This window comes from Atractosteus spatula, chromosome 8, assembly GCF_055471065.1.
Source record: "Atractosteus spatula isolate fAtrSpa1 chromosome 8, fAtrSpa1.hap1, whole genome shotgun sequence".
NCBI classification, from domain to species: domain Eukaryota; kingdom Metazoa; phylum Chordata; class Actinopteri; order Semionotiformes; family Lepisosteidae; genus Atractosteus; species Atractosteus spatula.
In genome coordinates, this window is record NC_142713.1 from 51838158 (window position 1) to 51858079 (window position 19922).

Consider the following 19922-nt stretch of genomic DNA (forward strand, 5'->3'; position numbering starts at 1 on the left):
GGTGGTTCCACGAAGAAGAATGATAGATATTTGCTAGTGGAAAACTTCATGGAACAGAAAGTTTCTTGTGTTAAATTTATCGAACTAGTAAGTCACCACGTTGACAGGGTAGCTCTTTATTTCATGCACATCTCCAAGTAACTGCACAGTGCAGATAATCAGATTAGAATGAAAAAAAATGAAGGCATTCTAGGTTCACAGGGACCTTCATATTCTAACTGCCACTGTTCTGGCTAATTAGTCACATTTAATTGATAACAGCTGACTTTAAATTTGAGTGGCGTTCTCCAGTTCATGTGTCACCAGGTGCTTTTACAAAAGCAGTTTTGTATTACTGTGCCTTTGCAGTTCAAATAAATTACAGAGCAGGGGAAGAATTGCTGTGTTGCATTTCATATTTAGTTTTGCTGGTGTTCATTCTTCTCTGATGCTGTGCTGGTTAAAAGTCTCATTCTCATATTCCATAGCAGGGGTCTCCAACCCTGCTCCTGGAGAGCCCTGATAAAGCATATTTAATCACCAATTTTTAAATCCCTGGAATACCTGGACGGGGATCAGCTGAACTGGTGATTTGGAGATCATCGCCATCACAATCACTTTTGATAACCGATTATCCAATGCAGGGTCATGGTGGCCTGGAGTCTGTCCCAGGAAGCACTGGGCACAATGCGGGATTCCCTCTGGATGGGATGCCAGTCCATTATACACACAGATACAAACATACAGTACACACCCACACCAGGGCCAATTTCACATACTCCAATTAACCTACCAGCATGTCTTTGGTCTGCACCTAGAGGAAACCCCTACAAACATGAGGAGAACATGAAAACTCCACACAAACAGCACCCCAGGAATTGAGTCCAGAGTCCCAGTGCTGTGCTGTGCCGTCATGGCAGCCATTCGGAGATCATTTGGGACAAAAATAAAAAACACTTCAGCTCTTGCTTAATTGATCAATAACTTCCACGTAATCCTCATCTTTTGAAAACAAGTGATTCAAGGTGACCTATAAGATTAACCAAGTACAGGGTGAGTAATCCTGAAGATTTTTGATCCACTCATATTTGTTAATGGACTAACAATTTTTATTTTTCTATTTGGAAATTGGGAGATTATAAGTAATTTATGAAAAGCCATAGATAAAAGGCAATCTCTAAATGGTTCAAGAGCTGAAAACAATTGAAGAGTTTTCAAATTAATCCTGTTAATCCACACCTCTTCTACAGGAAGCCTTGGCCTGATTAAGGAAAGTTGTTGTATCATATACTGCATTAGATTTTAAAAAAAGGAAACATCTCCATTTTTAAATGCGCACTTAAGATAACAGCATTTCCTTTCCCTGGACCCTTGTGCAATAGTGACATGAAACACATGGAAAACAGTTTTAACCTATTTTCTGTTATTTCACTTTCTGCAATAAGTATATTCTAGTGTTTCTGTCTTATTTGTGAAAAGAGTTTCAAAATTTGTAAAGAATTTAAATTTAACGCCTATTTTAAATGTTAGACAAGCCTGGTAATTTTGGTGATAATCTGGTCATGTTCTTCATACAACAAAATGGAGAGCCATCGATTTCTGGTACTATTGCATGTACAAATGTATACAAAGACGTTTGACTGCATTATACTATTAGCAGAGGTACCAATGTTGTGAAAATATATTTGAATGCTATGTGGTATTACTGCCCATGCTAGGGCTTAATGATGCCCCGTTTGGACGATTTACACGCTTCTTTGAGGCAATTCAGCTGACGAAACTGAAAGAGTTAATAAACAACGCCTCCACCATTCTCCCCAACCACGTGTGATTTCTGTCTCGTAGTAGAGAGGATGTGACGCGTGTACAGATCCAGCCTTCACTGCGCTGAATAACGAGATGAGAGGGAGCCACGAGCACTCATTAGAGGCATCTGGGTAGTGCTGTCTGTGTAGCCCTGAAATTGGGTCAGAAACGGGATAGGTGAACTGCTGCGTTTCGTTTGTTTTACCTCCTTTTGCTTGCTGTTTGGACTCGGTTTTGTTACAGTCCGTAACATAAAGTTTGCTGCTGCTAAACCTGTGGGCATTGTGTATAGCCTTTGAATGAGAGGAAGACAGCGATCTTGAAATTTTATCATCTACAAGGTGTAGTGTCCTTTTTTTTAATTATGTTTAAACGAGCATGTGTTGAGGTTGTGTTTTTATGATCGCCCAGGAACGCTACACGCCGCATTAGTCTCTCCTGCAGCCGATTGTAGAATTTGTTCAAACTGTTTTTTTTCTTTCATTTTTGTTAGCACTTGTATTTTTATTTTCGGTTTGTTCAATGATAGATGAATTAAAACGTTTGTCCCTTTTACGATCTGCGAGGCAAGTACAAAAGAAAATAATAAAAACGGAGTCTACCTCGCATGCTTAAAAATGTAGCTGCTTGTTTCATACCCACATGGGTGGCATTGGATGATGAAACATCTTCTGACATCAGATTTACTGGTTGTTGTCACTGGGTTTGTATGGCTTGTCTTGAGCTTTTCCGTTCTTTCAATCGGATTCAGTACACGTCGACCCGTGTTTCTGTTGTCTTATAACTAGAATTAAATGAAACAAGGCGGATCTTATTGATGCATCTAGCTCATGTACAACATTACGTTTTTAAATGTCTAAATCGAATTATTATAAAGGGCTTTTTGTCTGAAAGAAGGTTTGTATTTTAATTTCGTTATTTTCCTCAAAAGCTTGTTGTCTGTTTTTCTCAGTGGAGCATGAGGTGGTGTGCAGTGCGCTCGTGTTTATATGTAATATAGGTCACCAGGCCAGCAGATCCGAGCTGAATCTGTGCCAGTGTGCGACAGACGCAAAGCAACGAAAAGTGTCTATTTTCTCCTTCTCTTTCCCTTCTTTACTCTTCAAGTTCTCCATGAACGATACATACCGAAAGCTTTGAAAGGTAGTCTTGCACACCGTGAGCAGTGCCCCCGATAAAAAAAGAACTTGTGCAAATGTTCTTTATTTTTTGTCATTTCATGCTAATACGTTCCACAATAGGTGATGCATCTGTGCATCATAATCGCATTTGGTTATTGGTTGACAGTTACGGGGTGATGATTGAATCAGTTTTGAAGCATAATTTAATTATGATATACAGTAAGTACTGTTTTGGCCGATGTTTAATTGAGGGTAAGGTTTCGATGGGATGGACTGTTACTTAAAAATGAGTAATCTAAACCACAATAAGATATTTGGTTGAACTATGTTATGTCGTAATTCTATACTTTAATTTGATTTTTTTTGTCTTTTTATCACTACCATAGCATGGCTGATTACCTAATCAGTGGCGGCACAGGCTATGTTCCTGAAGATGGACTCACTGCACAGCAGCTCTTTGCTATTGGAGATGGTCTCACTTACAAGTAAGTACTGTAGTTTCTGGTTGTTCTGATGAGTATGTCACCCATGCACCAGCGCATATAATGGGAAAAACGTTTTGAATCAGCAGATCAGCGCATCAATCTGATGCTGATGGACTCACAGCAGAACAGCTATGCTCTAAAGGGGATGGATTGACTTATGAGTGAGTAATCACCTGCTTTTTATTTCTTGGAAATCCACGAATAAGCAATTTTGTAATGCTCTCATTAACATTGGATGGGCATAATTTGGTCAAATCTTTCAAGACGGTGACTTTCTAATGAGAGAGACTGTATGACTAATACTGATTTCAGAATGTATTTGTTCATTCAACTTCAGGGAAGTTTGATTTGGGGTTCACTCATTCACCTCTTCTACATTTTGTTTTCATTTTTTTTTACCAAGGTTTTTGCTCCAAATTAATGTGATATGAAGGAAAAATGTGGGTCTGTGATTAAAAGATGTATATATCTTTGCCATGTGAGTTCATGGATATCCGTCTTTGTCATTCATATAATTTTTGTCATGTGGGATCTTAATTGTAGAAGAATTGATCTGAATTACTGTGTCTGTGGTTAATCTTTTCAAAAAAGGGGAGTATTTCATTTGTAATGCATGCATCTAATTGGGAAATGAACTGAATGAGTTGATTGAGTACTGAAGCCTGCCTTTAATCTAATCTAAGAGGATGCATTTCACATGATGAGCCAGTATCTATGTCATGTGAGACCATCTGTAAAGACTACCGAGGAGCTTATAATTTTCAGATTCTTAGTTTTTCTTGAAATGTTATGTAGTTGTACCAAATAACTCCCTTTTGCTGTAAGGTGTCAAGCATTTTGATGAAATGACATTAAATATTAGACCTCTTCCTCCCTTTTTTTGTTTGTACTTTGCCAGCACTATGATGGTTTTTTCCCTAATTTTTGTGTTTTTAGTCTATATTTCAGCCTTTTGAGTGAGGGATGTAAGGAAAATGTTTAAGTCTTTTGTTCCATGTTTTATTAAATATACTGAGCATCATAAGAGATGTATCACTCTATGTATGTTTTTAGAAAAAAATATTGATTGACGATATTTAAGGTATATAAGGCACACTCAAACATTTAAAGTTTAGTCATTGATGAAGCTGAAGCAAAATTGTTTGCATTATTGTAGGGAAGGATTTGTTTTAATTGCATATTTACTTCTTGGCATTTTTATTAATTGGTCATTTGTGACTTACTGTGATGCAGCCAAATGACTGTTACATAAGTCTTAAATCTCCTCATTAGTGAGAGTTGATTAGGCAGAGGTGATCAGGTAATTTAACCTGTTGAATGTCAAGCCAGGGGAAAAATAAAGAAACACAGAAAATAATTACCCTTCTTAAGACAACCTTACTGCATTGATCCTCACGTGTTGCTCATACTGACATGACAACAGGCCACCAGGACAATACATGCCCTCATGCTGCTTGTGAAACAGCATGTTTCCTATAGAAGAGAATGTGACAGTAATTTCATGGATGCCTCTTTTACCAGAGTTGAAGCCAATTGAATTGAATTGAATTTGTGGAATGAGTAGCTTCTAGGGCTCGGATACTAGTGTACAGACACATGCTTGTCCAGACTCTACTAAATGAATGGGATAGAATCCCACAAGACTGTATTTGCAACACATGAAACACAGATGTACAGCATCCAGCAGTGGCAAGACGCTACTGGTCTGACTTTCACAGTAGCTCTCCTGTTGATCAGCAGTTTGGCTCATCTGCTACAAAAATAATTTGAATCATTTTGAAAAAATAAAGAACCATACAGTTGGATTACAGTGTAAACTCATTGCATGTTCTCTTTATAACTTGACTAAGAAATCCTAAAACACACTACTGAGTTCATGGGCTATAAAGTATGTTTGTTGATATTTTGGATATGCATTTATTAACTGAAAAAAAATTATTTCACACCTGAAGCACTGTTTGGATTTTATCAAGGTGTTTTACCTATGAAATGCTTTTGAACCAAGGCATGCAGAGGTGTGTGGAGAAATTACATGAAAAACTAAGGGGCATGAAATAATTTAATTTGTAAATTTCATACAGATTCCTCGAATCTGCTACACAGAACAGTTCAACCTTCAGAAATGCCTTTAGAGCATTCAAAATGCTACCCTCTGCTACATTATATTATGTAGCACGTATCATGAACGGAAGTGAGTTTTTTTTTTTAAATCACAGCTGTATTTAAAAAATACATTTTAATTTTAGGCACACTTTCATCCAGTTCTACAGGAATTGATTTTTAATTGGTTGTGAATTTGTAAATGATAATTTTGGATAAGGGATGGCACAGCACAGCGATTGTTTCTAGACTTATAATGGTTAGGTTGTTGCTGCTGACAGTGCCTTTACCTTGAGTGAGCTGATTTTCCCCAGTTGCCTCAGTCCACCCAGCTGTATGAATGGGGACAAGAATTTCTGGGTGTAATCCCTACAATGGACCTGCGTCTCCTGCAGGGCAAGGAGACCCACACTCTCCTGTCTGCTTAACGTCATGGAAACCAGAATTAGCCAAATGTGGTTCTGGTATGGAAATTACTTGTGCTTTTAGGCGAGTGTATGAGACCTTGATGAATTTTAAATATTATTGGAAGGTGTTTTTTTTTTAATTGTGATTCTTTGGCCTTAAGACACCTAGAGAACATTCTGTGCTGATTATATCTGTCTGCACACCGTATTCTAAACAATGTCATCTCTAATCAAAAACTGCTATGGTGTAGATTAGTCTGTCATTTTTCTGCCTGTGTGTGATGTTTGGTGGACAGGTGTCCCATCCCGGGTATCTCATGCCTTCTGTCCATTGCTTGCCGAGTTAGGCTCTGGCTCCCCACAATAAAATGGTTAGAAAATGCATGGATGGCCTGTGTGCGGATGTTCTTAATTTCACAAATACAAGTGCAGACAACTAGAAACTAAGACTTTTTTTTTTGTAGTGACACGTTTTTCTTCTTACATTCAAGTGTATGAGGACTTGTCTCGGAGAAAGCCACGTATGTGCATATAAAGGTGATGCAAAACATGCTTATTTCCACTAATCATTTGCAATTCAACGCCAGGCAAGATGCTGATTAGGGAGTCTGCTTTCAGCTGCATGGCAACCTTCCGATGGTATCCATAGAAACCCAGAATGACTTGCTCTGCAGATTTATTTCCTTTTGTAAAATGCTGTTTAAAAGTAATATGTGTGATGACGTTTTGGTTTCAGTTAGGATCTCGGCACTAGAAGCTGTACTATTGAGAGTTTAGTTTGAATTACATTTTCATGTTCCCTTATCATGATGGGGAAAAAAAGTGCTTTGACAGAATATTTCATAAGACGCCTCTTTGATATGATGATTTCATTGTTCCTGTATACTGTATGCTGCCTGTAAAAGACCATTTGCAAAGAGGAACGTTTTTAATCTCCCTTATTATTGTTGTGGTTTAAGCAGCTGCAAAATAAAGTGATAAACATGTTTTTGAACTGCCATTAAGGTGACATGCACATGCTAAATTCTGCTGGGGATTGTTGCTTGTCCTTCAAAAATCACTCTTTCCTTCCTTCAGGCCTTTTGGCTTAAGACCACAGAGTGTGCGGTGATTGGTTAATGTTTATTATATAGTCCTGTACTTATTAAACTGCTATCGGCTTTGTTTTATATTAAGAAGTAACCAGAAATTTTAGAATGTTAACTAGTATATGAGACGCGCTCTTAAATATGATGACGGACCTGATAAGTAATGAAATTTAAAGTTTTTTAATGTTTCAAAAAAACTTTTAAGAATGTTAATCGTGTATTCAAAGAAAGCATTTGTTCAGGTATCGCTTGATTTTTTTTTTTATTTACATGTTTGGTCGGCAAGTACAAGGTATTTAAGTGGAAATATATACCACACTGTAAATTTGACAAAATTTCGGATTGTGCAGTAAATACAATGTACAGTGCCGGACAGGGACTCTAAATTGGCGAAATTATTGGTCATTTTGAAAAAAATCTAATCAGACACTTAAGGATTCTCATTTTCGGTGTTGATTGTGCCCCACCTTTAAAGTTATTTTGAGAACATTTTGTCCATTAAAACCACAAACCGTTAAATGCTTATGAAAAAAGGGCAGTTGCTATTATGTTTGTCTTGACTGAACTGCTGACATTGTAACTGGAACAGTTCACAGGTGGCGATAAATTAGTCTCTAATGTTATTGATATGAATTTCATTCCTCCAATAACATAATTTACGTTAGCTTTTATTTTCTGTTTCTGTTTTTACTCAGGTTATTTTTCCTAAAAAGGTTAGGCAACGGCGAAGTTATTTGTTGCATGACCTCTTGTCCTTTTAGGACAGTTGTTGGCTAATTACTGCAGACAACTGGATTTTTAGTTTTGAATGACTTATTCACAATGTAAAAGAGACTGCAGTACTGACAACAAAAAGCATAACGCATATTGCAGACAAACAGAAACTAAAATTCCTCAGAAAAAGGAAAGTTCTGTTTTTCCAAAGATCTATTTAGATTTAGATATTCTAAAATATGAAAAAATCAACTAAAGAACAGTTATCTTTTCTATTGTGATTGTACTTTAATTTTCTTATTTATAACCAATTAAATAAACCTAGTTATTTAATCAATGATGGCAAAAAAGAATACTATACAGTAAGGCTGTGTTATTTACTATCTCTTACAGTTACAATATGTTAAAATCTACAGACAAATCTAAAATCAGAAGTGAAGTTGCCAAGTTTTTATTCACCACTAGAAGATAAATGGAGATTTTTGTTTGCAGTCATGGAAAAGTAAGGAGTCTCTCACCATGGTACAGACAAGTAGAGAAATGCCCAATCCCAGTTCATACCGCAAGATGAGAACCTGTGCCACACAAATGTATATTGTTATGTCTGGCAGAAATGAATAAGCAAATTTTACATTTATAGCTGGAAAAAAAAAACATTTTCAAAATAGCCTATTTAACTTTAGTGTGAAATTACTGGCTGTTAAGTTTATTTTGGCTTTGGAAGAGCCGTCTTATAAACGGGATGACACATTAGGCTGAGCATTTCCACTGTGATGTTTATACTGTTATTTTGCTCTATAGATGAAATGACAGTCAGGCTGTAACATAAGAGCTTGCCACACCACCTGTACAACAGGGTTGGTCTTCTGCTTTCAGTTTAGTTTTTAGACGTCTAAAATGAGAAAATTTGGTACACCTGTAAATATTTTAACTTAAGTGTTACTGCATTTGGCACTCTTGGAGTACAGTTTGCCAATGGAGAAAGATTTGCTAGGCCAAGTAAAATACTCTAAAATTAAACTTTATGAGCCCCAGTTAAGAGATGTGTCAGGTCCTCTGGATGGCATTTGTACGAGCGGTTTGCCTGAATTTAAAATAACATACTGTGTGAATGCTCTTGTTAGGTTGCTGTAACTTTCAGTTTTTATGAAAATGAATTTTTAGTTTTAAGAATTTTAGAATTATCAACAATTATTATTTCTTGCATTATTAATGAAAATGACAACATTGAATGCATTTGTTTAATTACCTGTATGATATTTAGGTTAAATTTTATGGAACTGCTAACCTTAAATTAATTGTCATTTTTGGATTTTAATTCTCAAATCAATGAAAAAATACTTATTGAAAAATGAATTTTGAGCTGACCATGTGGACATGATGCAGCATTTCAACATGTGTGATCTTTTCCATTAAGGCTTTTGGACTTTAGGTTATAGGTGGTCTTGTTGCTATATAGAGAGGTTTGAGCTCTTAATCTTTCTTTAATGGAGGATTTGTCTTTTGCAAATTGAGACAGGGGCTCTCAAGAGTCAGACTTGGAAAGGACGGAAGGAGTTTCCTTTACAAATACTGAAACTGAAATGGAATGAATGAGAGCCTTCGAAGTGCATACTTCATATTTTTTGAAGAGCTTGCATTACCCTCAGTACATAATGTTTGATCCTATTCAAAACTATAAGTAGTTGATTTCCTTGAGTGTCATATTCTGAATCATTGCATAATAAAGCTACTATATTTATGAGTGTTTATTGGATCAATCAGACTTCAAGCGGAGCAGCTTATTGGGGAAATAATGCATTGCATTGCTCACTGTCCTGTAAATAATGCATTGCATTGCTCACTGTCCTGTATGCAGCCTTGACATTTGTGTTGTTAGGTATGGTTACGTTAGTCCTTATCTCTAATGCATTAACCAGTGTCTCCGCTATTGGGCTTCGAGCCACAGTCTGTAAAAGATACTGGTTGTGCTTTGAGGAATTTTTTTTTTTCATTGTTTTGACATTTCCTGGCCTGGATCCTAGAAAGGCAATAATCTGCATGGTATTAGGTGGCATTTTCTGCTGTGTAATGCATCAACTAATGGACTTTATGTAAACCCACTCCTTGTAGGATTGCATTTGGTTGGTAGCATAAGATCCTTTTCCATGGGTTTTGAAAGATCAGGGTGGATTAATATTCAGTGGAGCAGATAAGCAGGATTTGTGCTTTAAATTGTAGTAACTTTGAAATGGGGAGTATTTTTAGTTGTAGGCCACATGCAACTGGACAGAATATTAGTGGACTGGTAGAATCTGTATTACAGATTTCAGAGAACTCTAGTGGTCTGTGTCCACAAATAAAGGTTATTTGTTGGTAGTTGATTATTAACTATTTTTGAAATGATTGAATTCATTAAAGGGGGAAGGTAATTACTTTGCAGTTTAATATTACCTACACATTTTAAGAACATCTTTTTAGGTTTTGTTTCAACTTCTGTGTAGCAAACAAATTGTTTAATTTTGTGGTTTAGTGAATTGTATACCACCATTACTGGACATTGGTTCTTCTGATATCAGCTACTGGATAAAGAGCTGAGAGTTTAATGATCGTTCAGATAACACTAGCAAATAAAGTTTTTATAAATCCTAGAAGGGATGTTCATTTTGTTGACCAGATTGTTTTTATAATTTCCACAAAGAACAATAATGACGGGCTCAAGTATTAGCTGTAAACAATCAAAAGAAGAACATTTCCAGATTTAATACGCTGATGTAGGCAGTGATCTCGTCAGTGATATTTAGTACAAATTTAAGGGAAAGATCAAGAAAGATTACATGCAGTTACATTAGAGGTAAAATGACTGAATTAAAAGACTGGGTAATTTGCATATATTTTATTATATCTTGGTATAGTGTTGCCGAACTTGTGATGTAGCCCCAGACCTACATGTTAATCTGCCACGAATGTGAAAAGTATGCTTATCAATTGCATAATTTGGCCACAAGTCCTCAGGGATTTTTCACTGTATTTGAATATCTTTTTCTTTGTATCCAATGAAAAGCACAACCCTGAAACTTGTGCATGTACATGACTGTGACTTCTTCAGGACATGTTTAGCTGTAGAATTGGATTTGCTTAAAAACTCTCAAATAATACTTTCTTTGAATGCACTTGGCCAGTTGGATTCAAGATTAACATAGGCAGACTTGATTGGGTTTACTCTCCAGATTGACTAAAACACATAACTGTAACTGTAATGAGCCAATTAAGTTTCAGGTGTGCTGAGACATAGGAACAGCAGCTATGTACGAATTATACAGTAGTTTTTAATTTTTACATTTTAAGCTATGAATGTACACCTTTGCAAACAATTTATCTGCCCAAAGAAAATCGTGAATGGTAATTTTAGTATCCTGTATGTTGTGATGTAATTTATAAAGTGAGTCAATCTCTTTGTATTCTCAGTCAGATTCTGAAGACTTTGATTTATTTTAGTTACTGTTTGATGCTGTAATATTCAGCTGATTATGGCTCTTAAAACTTGCCAGTTTTAGTTATTTATTTTTAACTCATCATAGTCTGAACTGTCCCTGAGTTGCAGTGCTATTATATCGTTGAGAGCCATGTTTTCTAACAAGTATAATAGTTCCTGGTATCCATCAGCTTCCCCATTTGGTATCCAAAAACCTTTGTACATTTACATATTGCGTATCTCATCTGGGGATCTTACTAGGTAACACTAACACTATTTTTATGATATGATTTCAAACAATCTCAAGTTAAAAAGAGCTGCCTAGGTTTCTTCCGGCATGGTGAACAACAAATGAGACTTGCTTTCAATCGTTGAAGATTTGAATACAATATTTTAGCTAAACAGTTGTGTATAATGTCATCCTTATTCAAGTTAACCAAATTGCTGTATTGAACACAGCATGTTGAGCTATTTTGGTGTTGGCGTTGCAGTGAGAGTTAGTCAAAAAGCTTAACACAGTGAAAAGAAAGACATTTATTTTAAGTTTAAAGAATTTATTATTGTCTTATTAATGCAATCATTTTCTTTGTAATTTTTGAATCGGTGAATAATTTCTTTGTACAGGTAACTGCCAAAAAACAAATAAACACAAGTAAACGAGGGATACAAAGTATATTAAAAGCAGGTGCTTCCACACACGTGTGCATCCCATCATCCTTAGAGTCATGTATAAAATTGCTGGACAGGCCCAGTTGCCCATTATTTTGGCTATCTTGGCTAAAAAAAGCGATCACCGTGACTTTGAGGCAGTGGTAATTGTTGGGGCAAGTTTGGCAAGAGCTTCAGTGACAAAGACTGCTCAGCTTACTGGAATTTCACGAGGAACAGTGGCCAAAGAGATGTTTTCACAGACATCTGAGGAAAAGACGTCATTAACTACAGGCAACTGTGTACGGAAACGCATATTCCTCGACTATGATGTCCATGTATTTAATTGAGATGCAAGACAAAGGCAAAACGGATGAGCAATTCTGAATTGGTTGACTTCAAATGTCACATTAAGGCAGGAGCAGGCAGTTTCATCAGGTAGAGTCCATTGAGAACTTCATAGAGAGGAAGACTAGTCCGGTAGCATTGCATGAATTCCTTATTACATCTAAAACACTGAACTGCACTTTGGTGAGTGAAGTGGTACAAAGGACACAGGCAGTAGTCTACTGAGCAATGGAAAAAAGTAATATGGTCAAATGAATCATCCTTCACACTGTTCTGAATGAGAGGGTGAGTACCTGTGTGGCACATGTGAAAAGAAAAGGCTCTAGTGCTTGTTTCCCCACTGTGAATGGATCTAGTCGCTCTGTTATGGTGTGGGGTGCATTTTCCTATTTTAGCTCTGCTCAATCCCTTAGAGAGCAAGGTGCAAGGTGCCAGTCTTCCAGGATGACAATGCCCCCATCCACAGGGCACACGTGGTCCCTGAATGGTTTGATGAACATGAAAACAGTGTAAACCAAATGTGATGACTGTCTAGGTCACCAGATCTCGACCCAGTCGAACACTTACGGGAGATTCTGGAGTGGTGCCAGAGATGGCATTTTCCACCACCATCCATAGAACGCCTAATGATGGAATTTCTTGAAATGCTGTCACATTTCTCCAGTAGGGTTCAGACATTTGTAGGATCTGTCAAATTACATTGAAGCTGTTCTGGCAGTTCATGGAGGACCAGCACCCCATTAAGGTGCTTTACGTTGGTGTTGCCTTTATTTTAGCAGTTACCTGTACATTCTCCATATATTTCCCTTTAATGTTAAACTGAAATCTTCTCCATCAATATATGGGTATAAAATAAAAGCTGAATGACAAATATCTGGAGCATATGATTCTAAACTGCTTATTTATCGTTATCTGTGCAGTATATCACTTTATATATAACTTTGCACATTGCAACATTATCAGTATTCAAATTTAATTCCCAGTAACAATAATCTTTTTCTTCATGTCTGTTAGGAACATGCAAATATTAGTTCCAAATCTACCCCGAGTTACTGAGATCTATGTAGCCAGTACACGGTGTTCTTGCAATGTGCTTTGCAGGACTAGGTGAAATATTTTTATTGTTACTCTGCCTCAATCACCTACAGAAAGCATTTCCAGAGGCTACTGTTGCTGCCATTGGTGGCCTGATAAGTTAAAGAAGAAAAAAAACATTTGAAGGTTACATGTGAAGGTGTAGGGCATGTGTAAAACTTCAGAAGTTTTGTATTTCAAAGGATGAGACCATTGCAGGTTTCTAGAATGCTGCTTATAATAGAACTTTAGACTTCGCAATCCACCCTTGTTAATGAGGGGTGGTGATGGGTTTAGCTAGTTACCACACTTGGTGTGGGCAGATATTGGCAAGCTCTTATGTATGGGCTGGAACAGACTGTGAGCCACCTCAAGAATAAGGCTTCTTTTATTTTGTCAGCCCCTTGGTTGTATGCATATGTCCGTCTGTCAAGCCACACAAGTCTTGGATCTCAAAACGGCAACACATCTTTTGTTTTTCACTTTGCTTAAATTTATAAATGTAGAGAGATGTATGCAAAGTAATATAAAAAATGTTGAACAGTAAAACTCATATTCCTTTGATGTATCCTTAACATGTTTTTATTTCTTGGTTAACACGTATTTAACTCTCAGACTATATCCTGAAAGGATGTCTAGAACAGATAAATATGCATCAAGAAAGGCAGTACCTTTTTCTTTAGGTAATATGTTTAAGTTTTTAAGAGAGAATTTCTAACTTATGAGGAGTCAACAGTCTTTAAACCACTAGGTTATTTTAGTTTTTAATGTATGCTTCTAAGAACAGACTTAATGCTATGGAAATGAAAACCTACATGTTCTGACTGATGGATTGTATTGTGCTTTCCCTGCTTTTGAGCTCATTTAAACTTGTGTGATATTGATGCAGAAATCCTAAAATGCCGAGAGAGAAACCATAAAATCATAAAAGCTCGAAGGTAGAACTTTTTTTTCCCCTGTTTGCAACACAGACACAACAGTTGCCTTCTCAAACCTTCACCTTGAAAAAAGAAACTTTTACTGTATTTGAAATTGTTGAAAGTTGGAAGTGTAATCCAACAATTATGAAAGCCAATTAAATGTGTAGTTTTTTGCTCTACATCCTTTATAATCTTTCCTGTATTTATGATTTGTACATTTGTTAGTCTGTAATGTTAATAGTTTTTTCCTAGTCTGCCCACTACATAATCATAGGGATTGAGACTATGATGCAAATATATGATGAGACTGAATAATATTTGCAAAGGAAAGGGTCCAAGTCTCCCCTGCAGGTAAAATGCTAGCAGATTTCACATTCCAAAATAAATGAAGTATCTGGGTGATCTGAACATCGTGAAATTAGCGCCCTGAGTGTGGTGTAGAATACAAGCTTTTTGTTTGTCATGGTGCTCTTCTTTTTAAATAAACTGCTTAAATATAAATGAGCTTTGAGCAAACAATCCAAAGTTTTATGATACAACCTTTTCAGCAAATTAAATTGAACTCCTGTTCTTTTTGTTTATAGCGATTTCCTGATCCTTCCAGGGTTCATTGACTTCACTGCCGATGAAGTGGTGAGTAACGATCTCAGGATTAGTTACGTCCATGAGCCTTATGCAGTTCTCTTTATTGACAAGCAGTTGAGCAGGGTATGCAAATATTGTTAGCTGCAGTTTACTGTAGTAAGATGCAACCTGAACAGAAAATATTTTGAATATTGCCTTGTGAATCTAGAGAATACTAAATGGGTTCAATGCTAAATATGCAAGGTATACATGCATTGAAGATGGTGACTGATGAAGAGAGATATCTAGTGCCTTCTGTCATACTACTACCCACAGACGCCTCCAAATGCACACCTCTGATGAAACGGGAACAGAGGATATCTAACAGATTTAATATACACTTGGTGTACAAAACATTAGGGAAACCTGCTCTTTCCTTGAATTAGACTGACCAGGTGAATCCAGCTAAAAGCTATTTGATTTATCTTGTTAAATCAACCTCACTCAGTCTAGATTAAGGGAACCAGACAGGTTAAAGAATTATTTTTAAGGCTTGAGACAACTGAGACATGCATTGTGTATGTGAGGGAGAATGGGCAAGAAAAAAGACGTAAGTGCCTTTGAACGGGGGTGTGATAGTACTGTAAGTGCCAGGTACCCTGGTTTGAGTATGTCAAGAACTACAATGCTCATGGGTTCTTCAAGGTCAACAGTGTCCCCTGTTTTTCTGGAATGATCCACCACCCAAGAGACATTCAGCCAAAGGCCGGCTAGCCAGCCATTGAAAACGGTGGAAGAAGGCTGACACGAACTGTGCAGATTCAACACACACAGATGGTCTACAGTTAGTCAGCTGACAATACAACATTGGTGCTGAAAGACCCGTAAAAGAATTCACAACTCGTTGCACTATACAACACGAATGGGGTATGGCAGCCGACAACCTTATAGAGTTTCACTTCTTCCAGCAACAACAGGAAACTTCATTCCCTTAGTCCACTTCAACTGCAAACATTGGAGACTGGAGGATTGGATATGGAGAAAACCACATAAGTCCATGCATCCATCATGTAGTGTGTTAACACTGCAGGCTGGTGGTGATGGTGTGGGGTGTGTTTTCATGATGCACACTTGATAGATGTGGAGCAATGTTTGAATGCCACAGGATATCTGATCATTGCCAGTCAGGTGAATCTCTTCATGGCAGCAGTGTATCCATAAGTGAATGGATTTTTTTGGCGGGATAATGCCCCACAAGGCTAAGATTGTCCATGAATGGTTCCATGAACATAACGGTGAATTTAGTTTAATGCAGTGGCCTGCCCAATCACCAGATCTCAATTCAATTGAACATCTGTGGGTTGAGATGGAACAAGGTGTTCGGAGTAGAGATCGACTAACAGCCAACTGTGGGAGGCACTGAAGTCAGCATTGGCCAGCATCCCTTTGGAATGCTTTTGACATCTTGTTGAGTCTATGCCCCCGACGAATTCAGGCTGTTCAGAGGGCAAAGGGGGGTGTAACATTATTATTCCAATATTAGGAAGGTGTCCCTAATGTTTTGTACACTCAGTGTATTTAACAGAACACAACAGAGTTACAGGTTAATGTCTTGCTAAATTCTGAAAGTTCTATACTGTGATCTTAATAGCATTGCACAGTTATTTTTTATCATAGCTGAATTTTAAAAACATTTATATATAAAGTATTCCTTTAAAATCCACATGAAAACAAATAGACAACACCCTTCTGCTCTTTGAGAGTGCAGTTGGTCCTAAAAGAACTTTTATCACAACCTCTGAAGATGTGTTTCCCAGAAGTATAAAAGGAGGCAAAACGTGGAAGACATTAAGCAGTAGCATACAGCACAACATTGTGGTTATAGTTGGATTGCTCTCTGAAGCCTGTAGGCAAAAAGCCATTGGCCTTCACAAGGTGGGAAATGGCTGTAACAATCTACAAAAATCGGGATCTTCCGCAGTGTCCAGTGTTAAGAAATGTGGGTCCTTTATACTACTAGACTACGTTTATCTTTCTATTGTGAGACAAGTGGTTTTCGGAGGCAATGAGAAACCCAAAGGCAAAAGTAAGAGATCTCTAACACAGATTTGACATCTTCAGGATACAAAGCCTACTACTTTAATGTCCATGTGTAATGCCTTATGATCAGATGAAATGCAGTTGAGCTTTTTGGACATGCTCATTTGTATTCTGCTTGATATCAAAAAGGTCAAACTTGTTGAGAAAACTAAAACTCCTAGCCACTGTAAAATATGGATGTCCTAACTGAGTTGATGATCCAAGGGCTATTTTTGGTTTGGGTGAGAGCCCTGTCAATAATATGGGTGGGGTATCCTCTGTTGATTAATTTTGATCAAATCTGATGCATTTTAGGGCTTGCTTTTGGAAATCCATGTCGTCACTGCAAAGTCATCAGAGCCTGAGGAACTGTGAAAAGGGGAGAGAAGTTTTAGTATGTGTGGGATGAAATGAGCTGTACAGGAGATAGTTGTGTGAATCTGTGTGTTTGTAATAGACAGAATTAGTCGTGTATGTCTAGAAATGGAAGAGTAGTGGAAGATAAGTTCAAGTTCAAGAACATAAGAACAGTTACAAATGCAGAGAGGCTCTTTGGCCCATCTCACCCGTTTGATCGTTAATAACGAACTAATCCCAGGAATATATCCAGCTGTTTTGTCATTCTGTTCTTTTTATAAATTCTGTAGTGTTGATCACATAAATGAAGTGCAGGCTAAAAATTTTTTTTTTGCTAGGTAAACTTATGAGTTGCCCATGAGAGACCTCTATAGATGGTTGTTATAAATTAATGAAAACATCATTGTCACGTTAATCCCTCTCCTGTTAATTAACCAAGGAAACAGGTGTTAGCTGAGCCACAAACAGCAGTTAGCTGAGCTGTCCAAGATTTTGCCTTGTTGCAAAGCTTAGGGACTGGAGGTGTTGGGACATGTCAGTGTCTGTGTTTGAGAAATGTAATTGTTGATGTTTGCAGAAAGTCGTGATGTGGTTTCCTTGGAGCCCTAGTTGGATAAAATGTATAGTGGCCGAATAGAGTAGCAAAATTAATAGACTGGAAAACATTTTCCTAAAAATAATCCATTTTATGTGCCTTTTTTCTACTTTTTGTGGCTCATAACATTTGATGCTGCTGACGGTTTCTGCATATTCTAGTCTTCTGTGTACATATAAATGTGCATAGAATATGCAGAAAGTATTGCATATTCATTCATACTATTGCCTACCTACAGTTAATATAGTACAGGCAGTGGTATAAAGTCTGCAATTTAGTTTTTCTTCTTTCAAAACATTTGGGCACATCTTTTTTTTTCTGCTTAGCCTAGTTCTTTAAAAGAACTTTGTTTTTTGGCCTGACTAATCTTCCAAATACTTTTCAAAGTTAATTTTCTTAGAAAATATTAAATTGGATTATTTAATTGCTCAAAGTATGCCATCCCTAGTTCCTTGTTCTTTTTGTAATACCGGCAAATTGACTGGCATTTTGATAATTATGATTACTTCAGTTTTGAATGGAAAAGAATAATGTAAAGGATGATTACGATTTTTTTGTTTCATTTTGCCAACAAACGATCATTGAATTTTTTATGCTGTAGAACGCCCTTTTAGATTAATTCCTTGCATTTCAGTACTCTCAGCCATCAAGGGTTGGACAGTACATGCTTGATTTCTTTTCATTTTTTACATTCATTTAATATTTGGCGACCTGTAAAAATAAATCCATAAGGTTTGAAGCATTGAAGAGCAGGATTTTGACATTCATCCTGCAAAGATTAGAACATTAGCATTGTGATCAATTAAGCAAGTGATTGTGAAATAAGACTAAAGGTAATTTGGGAACACAATCTTGAGTAACCTTCCACCTCCAAGATTTTCATAGCAGAATATATTGCTTATTTTTTCATTTTTTCCAACTGCAAACTTTAGAACCTCGTGGTTATGCAAGGTTATGTTAATCCTTATAGACTTCTGGCTGTACTGTTTCCTTTGAAGTACGTACTTTCCAGAAAAAGATTGCTTCCTTATAGGGTTTTATCTAATTAACCATACAAGTTGAAGTTAGATGTTCACTTTTCTTTTAAAAACAGAAAAGTGAACATTTCAGCTGTGAAACCTTCTTCAAGTGTTCCAATATTCCTTTTTTTCTACTTGTTCCTTGGCAGCTTGTGTGCTAAAGCAGATCCCCACTCTGTTTTTCTGTAGCAGTCTTTAAAAGAGCTCTGCATCTTGTCTAGCTTGCTCTGTCACATTGTTTAAAGCCTGCTAAAAATAAATGAATTTGTGACATGCCTTATCCTTTCTCTTCATAATGAAGTCCACTTAACAGATCACTTTCTTACTCAAGTATTAGCCTTGACGTCATCCAACAGAGTTGCGCACCCATAATCCTCGATGTCCAGTGACTGCTGCCAGGTCGGGGTGTCTTCTGTCTCTCACAGAGTTCTTAATTGAAATGCCCCCCCCCCCCCCTTGTGTAATGTGCTTTGCAAGGCCTAAAGAATGAAATTGCATATACTTCTCTATACTTAATACTATACTTCTCAGGTATGAGGAAATGCATACCATTATCAAAAAAAAATAGCCATGTACTGTATTTTAATGTTTCTTACAGATTGTTTCCCTGATCATTGAACCTTTTATGGGGCACTCTATAATTGCTTTTTTGTAAGTGTAATGTCAGGATGGTTGGATGTTACAAGTTAATTGTTTTAGGTGACTGCAAATGTTGCAGTGTGGAAGGGAACTTTATACAGTGCCTTATTTCTGTTGACCAAGTTGAGTGCATTGAAAAGCTCTCAAATAGTCTGAATTCTCTTGAAACATGATTTTAATAGTGCAACATTTGTGTCTTTTCCAAGTTCCTTTAGTTAGCATGTTACTTACAGCTCATTTTTAGATGTAATTTGAGAGTTAAAAGTTCTTGAAGCTGAGCATTCAGGAGATAAACCAAATACATTATTAATTGATACATTTGCCGTCATTAATGTACTCTAAGGAATCAAGATAAAAAGTAATAGATTTTCCTTTTATTTTCAACTTATTTGTTTGCTCAGACCAGGTTCAGAAATACTCTCAACATTAAAATGAGTTATGTAAATTATTAAACTTTATTTTTAAAAAGTATTTGATTTTGGAAGGCTTGTGTGTGGGTGAAACTTGACAAGTCGTGTTAGGTCT

General features: G+C 36.8%; 1 protein-coding gene across 7 annotated transcripts in view; it reads left to right on the top strand.

Annotated features, from left to right (window-relative positions):
* The first annotated feature begins 1860 nt into the window (after positions 1–1860).
* LOC148829799 (inosine-5'-monophosphate dehydrogenase 1a) overlaps positions 1861–19922 on the top strand; it is a 63830-nt gene continuing 45768 nt past the window's right edge. For 2 of the 7 annotated variants that reach the window (XR_016091478.1, XM_088923540.1), the window contains exons 1-4: positions 1867–2126; positions 3293–3391; positions 3475–3552; positions 14729–14777. Coding sequence is in view for 4 of the 7 variants with exons in the window: in XM_088923540.1 (XP_088779666.1) it covers positions 3294–3391; positions 3475–3552; positions 14729–14777 (225 nt within the window). In the remaining 3 variants the exon portion in view is untranslated. Of the gene's footprint in view, positions 2127–3292; positions 3392–3474; positions 3553–14728; positions 14778–19922 lie in introns of those variants that run through there. The other 5 variants (XM_088923546.1, XM_088923541.1, XM_088923542.1 and 2 more) reach the window with 4 other exon arrangements.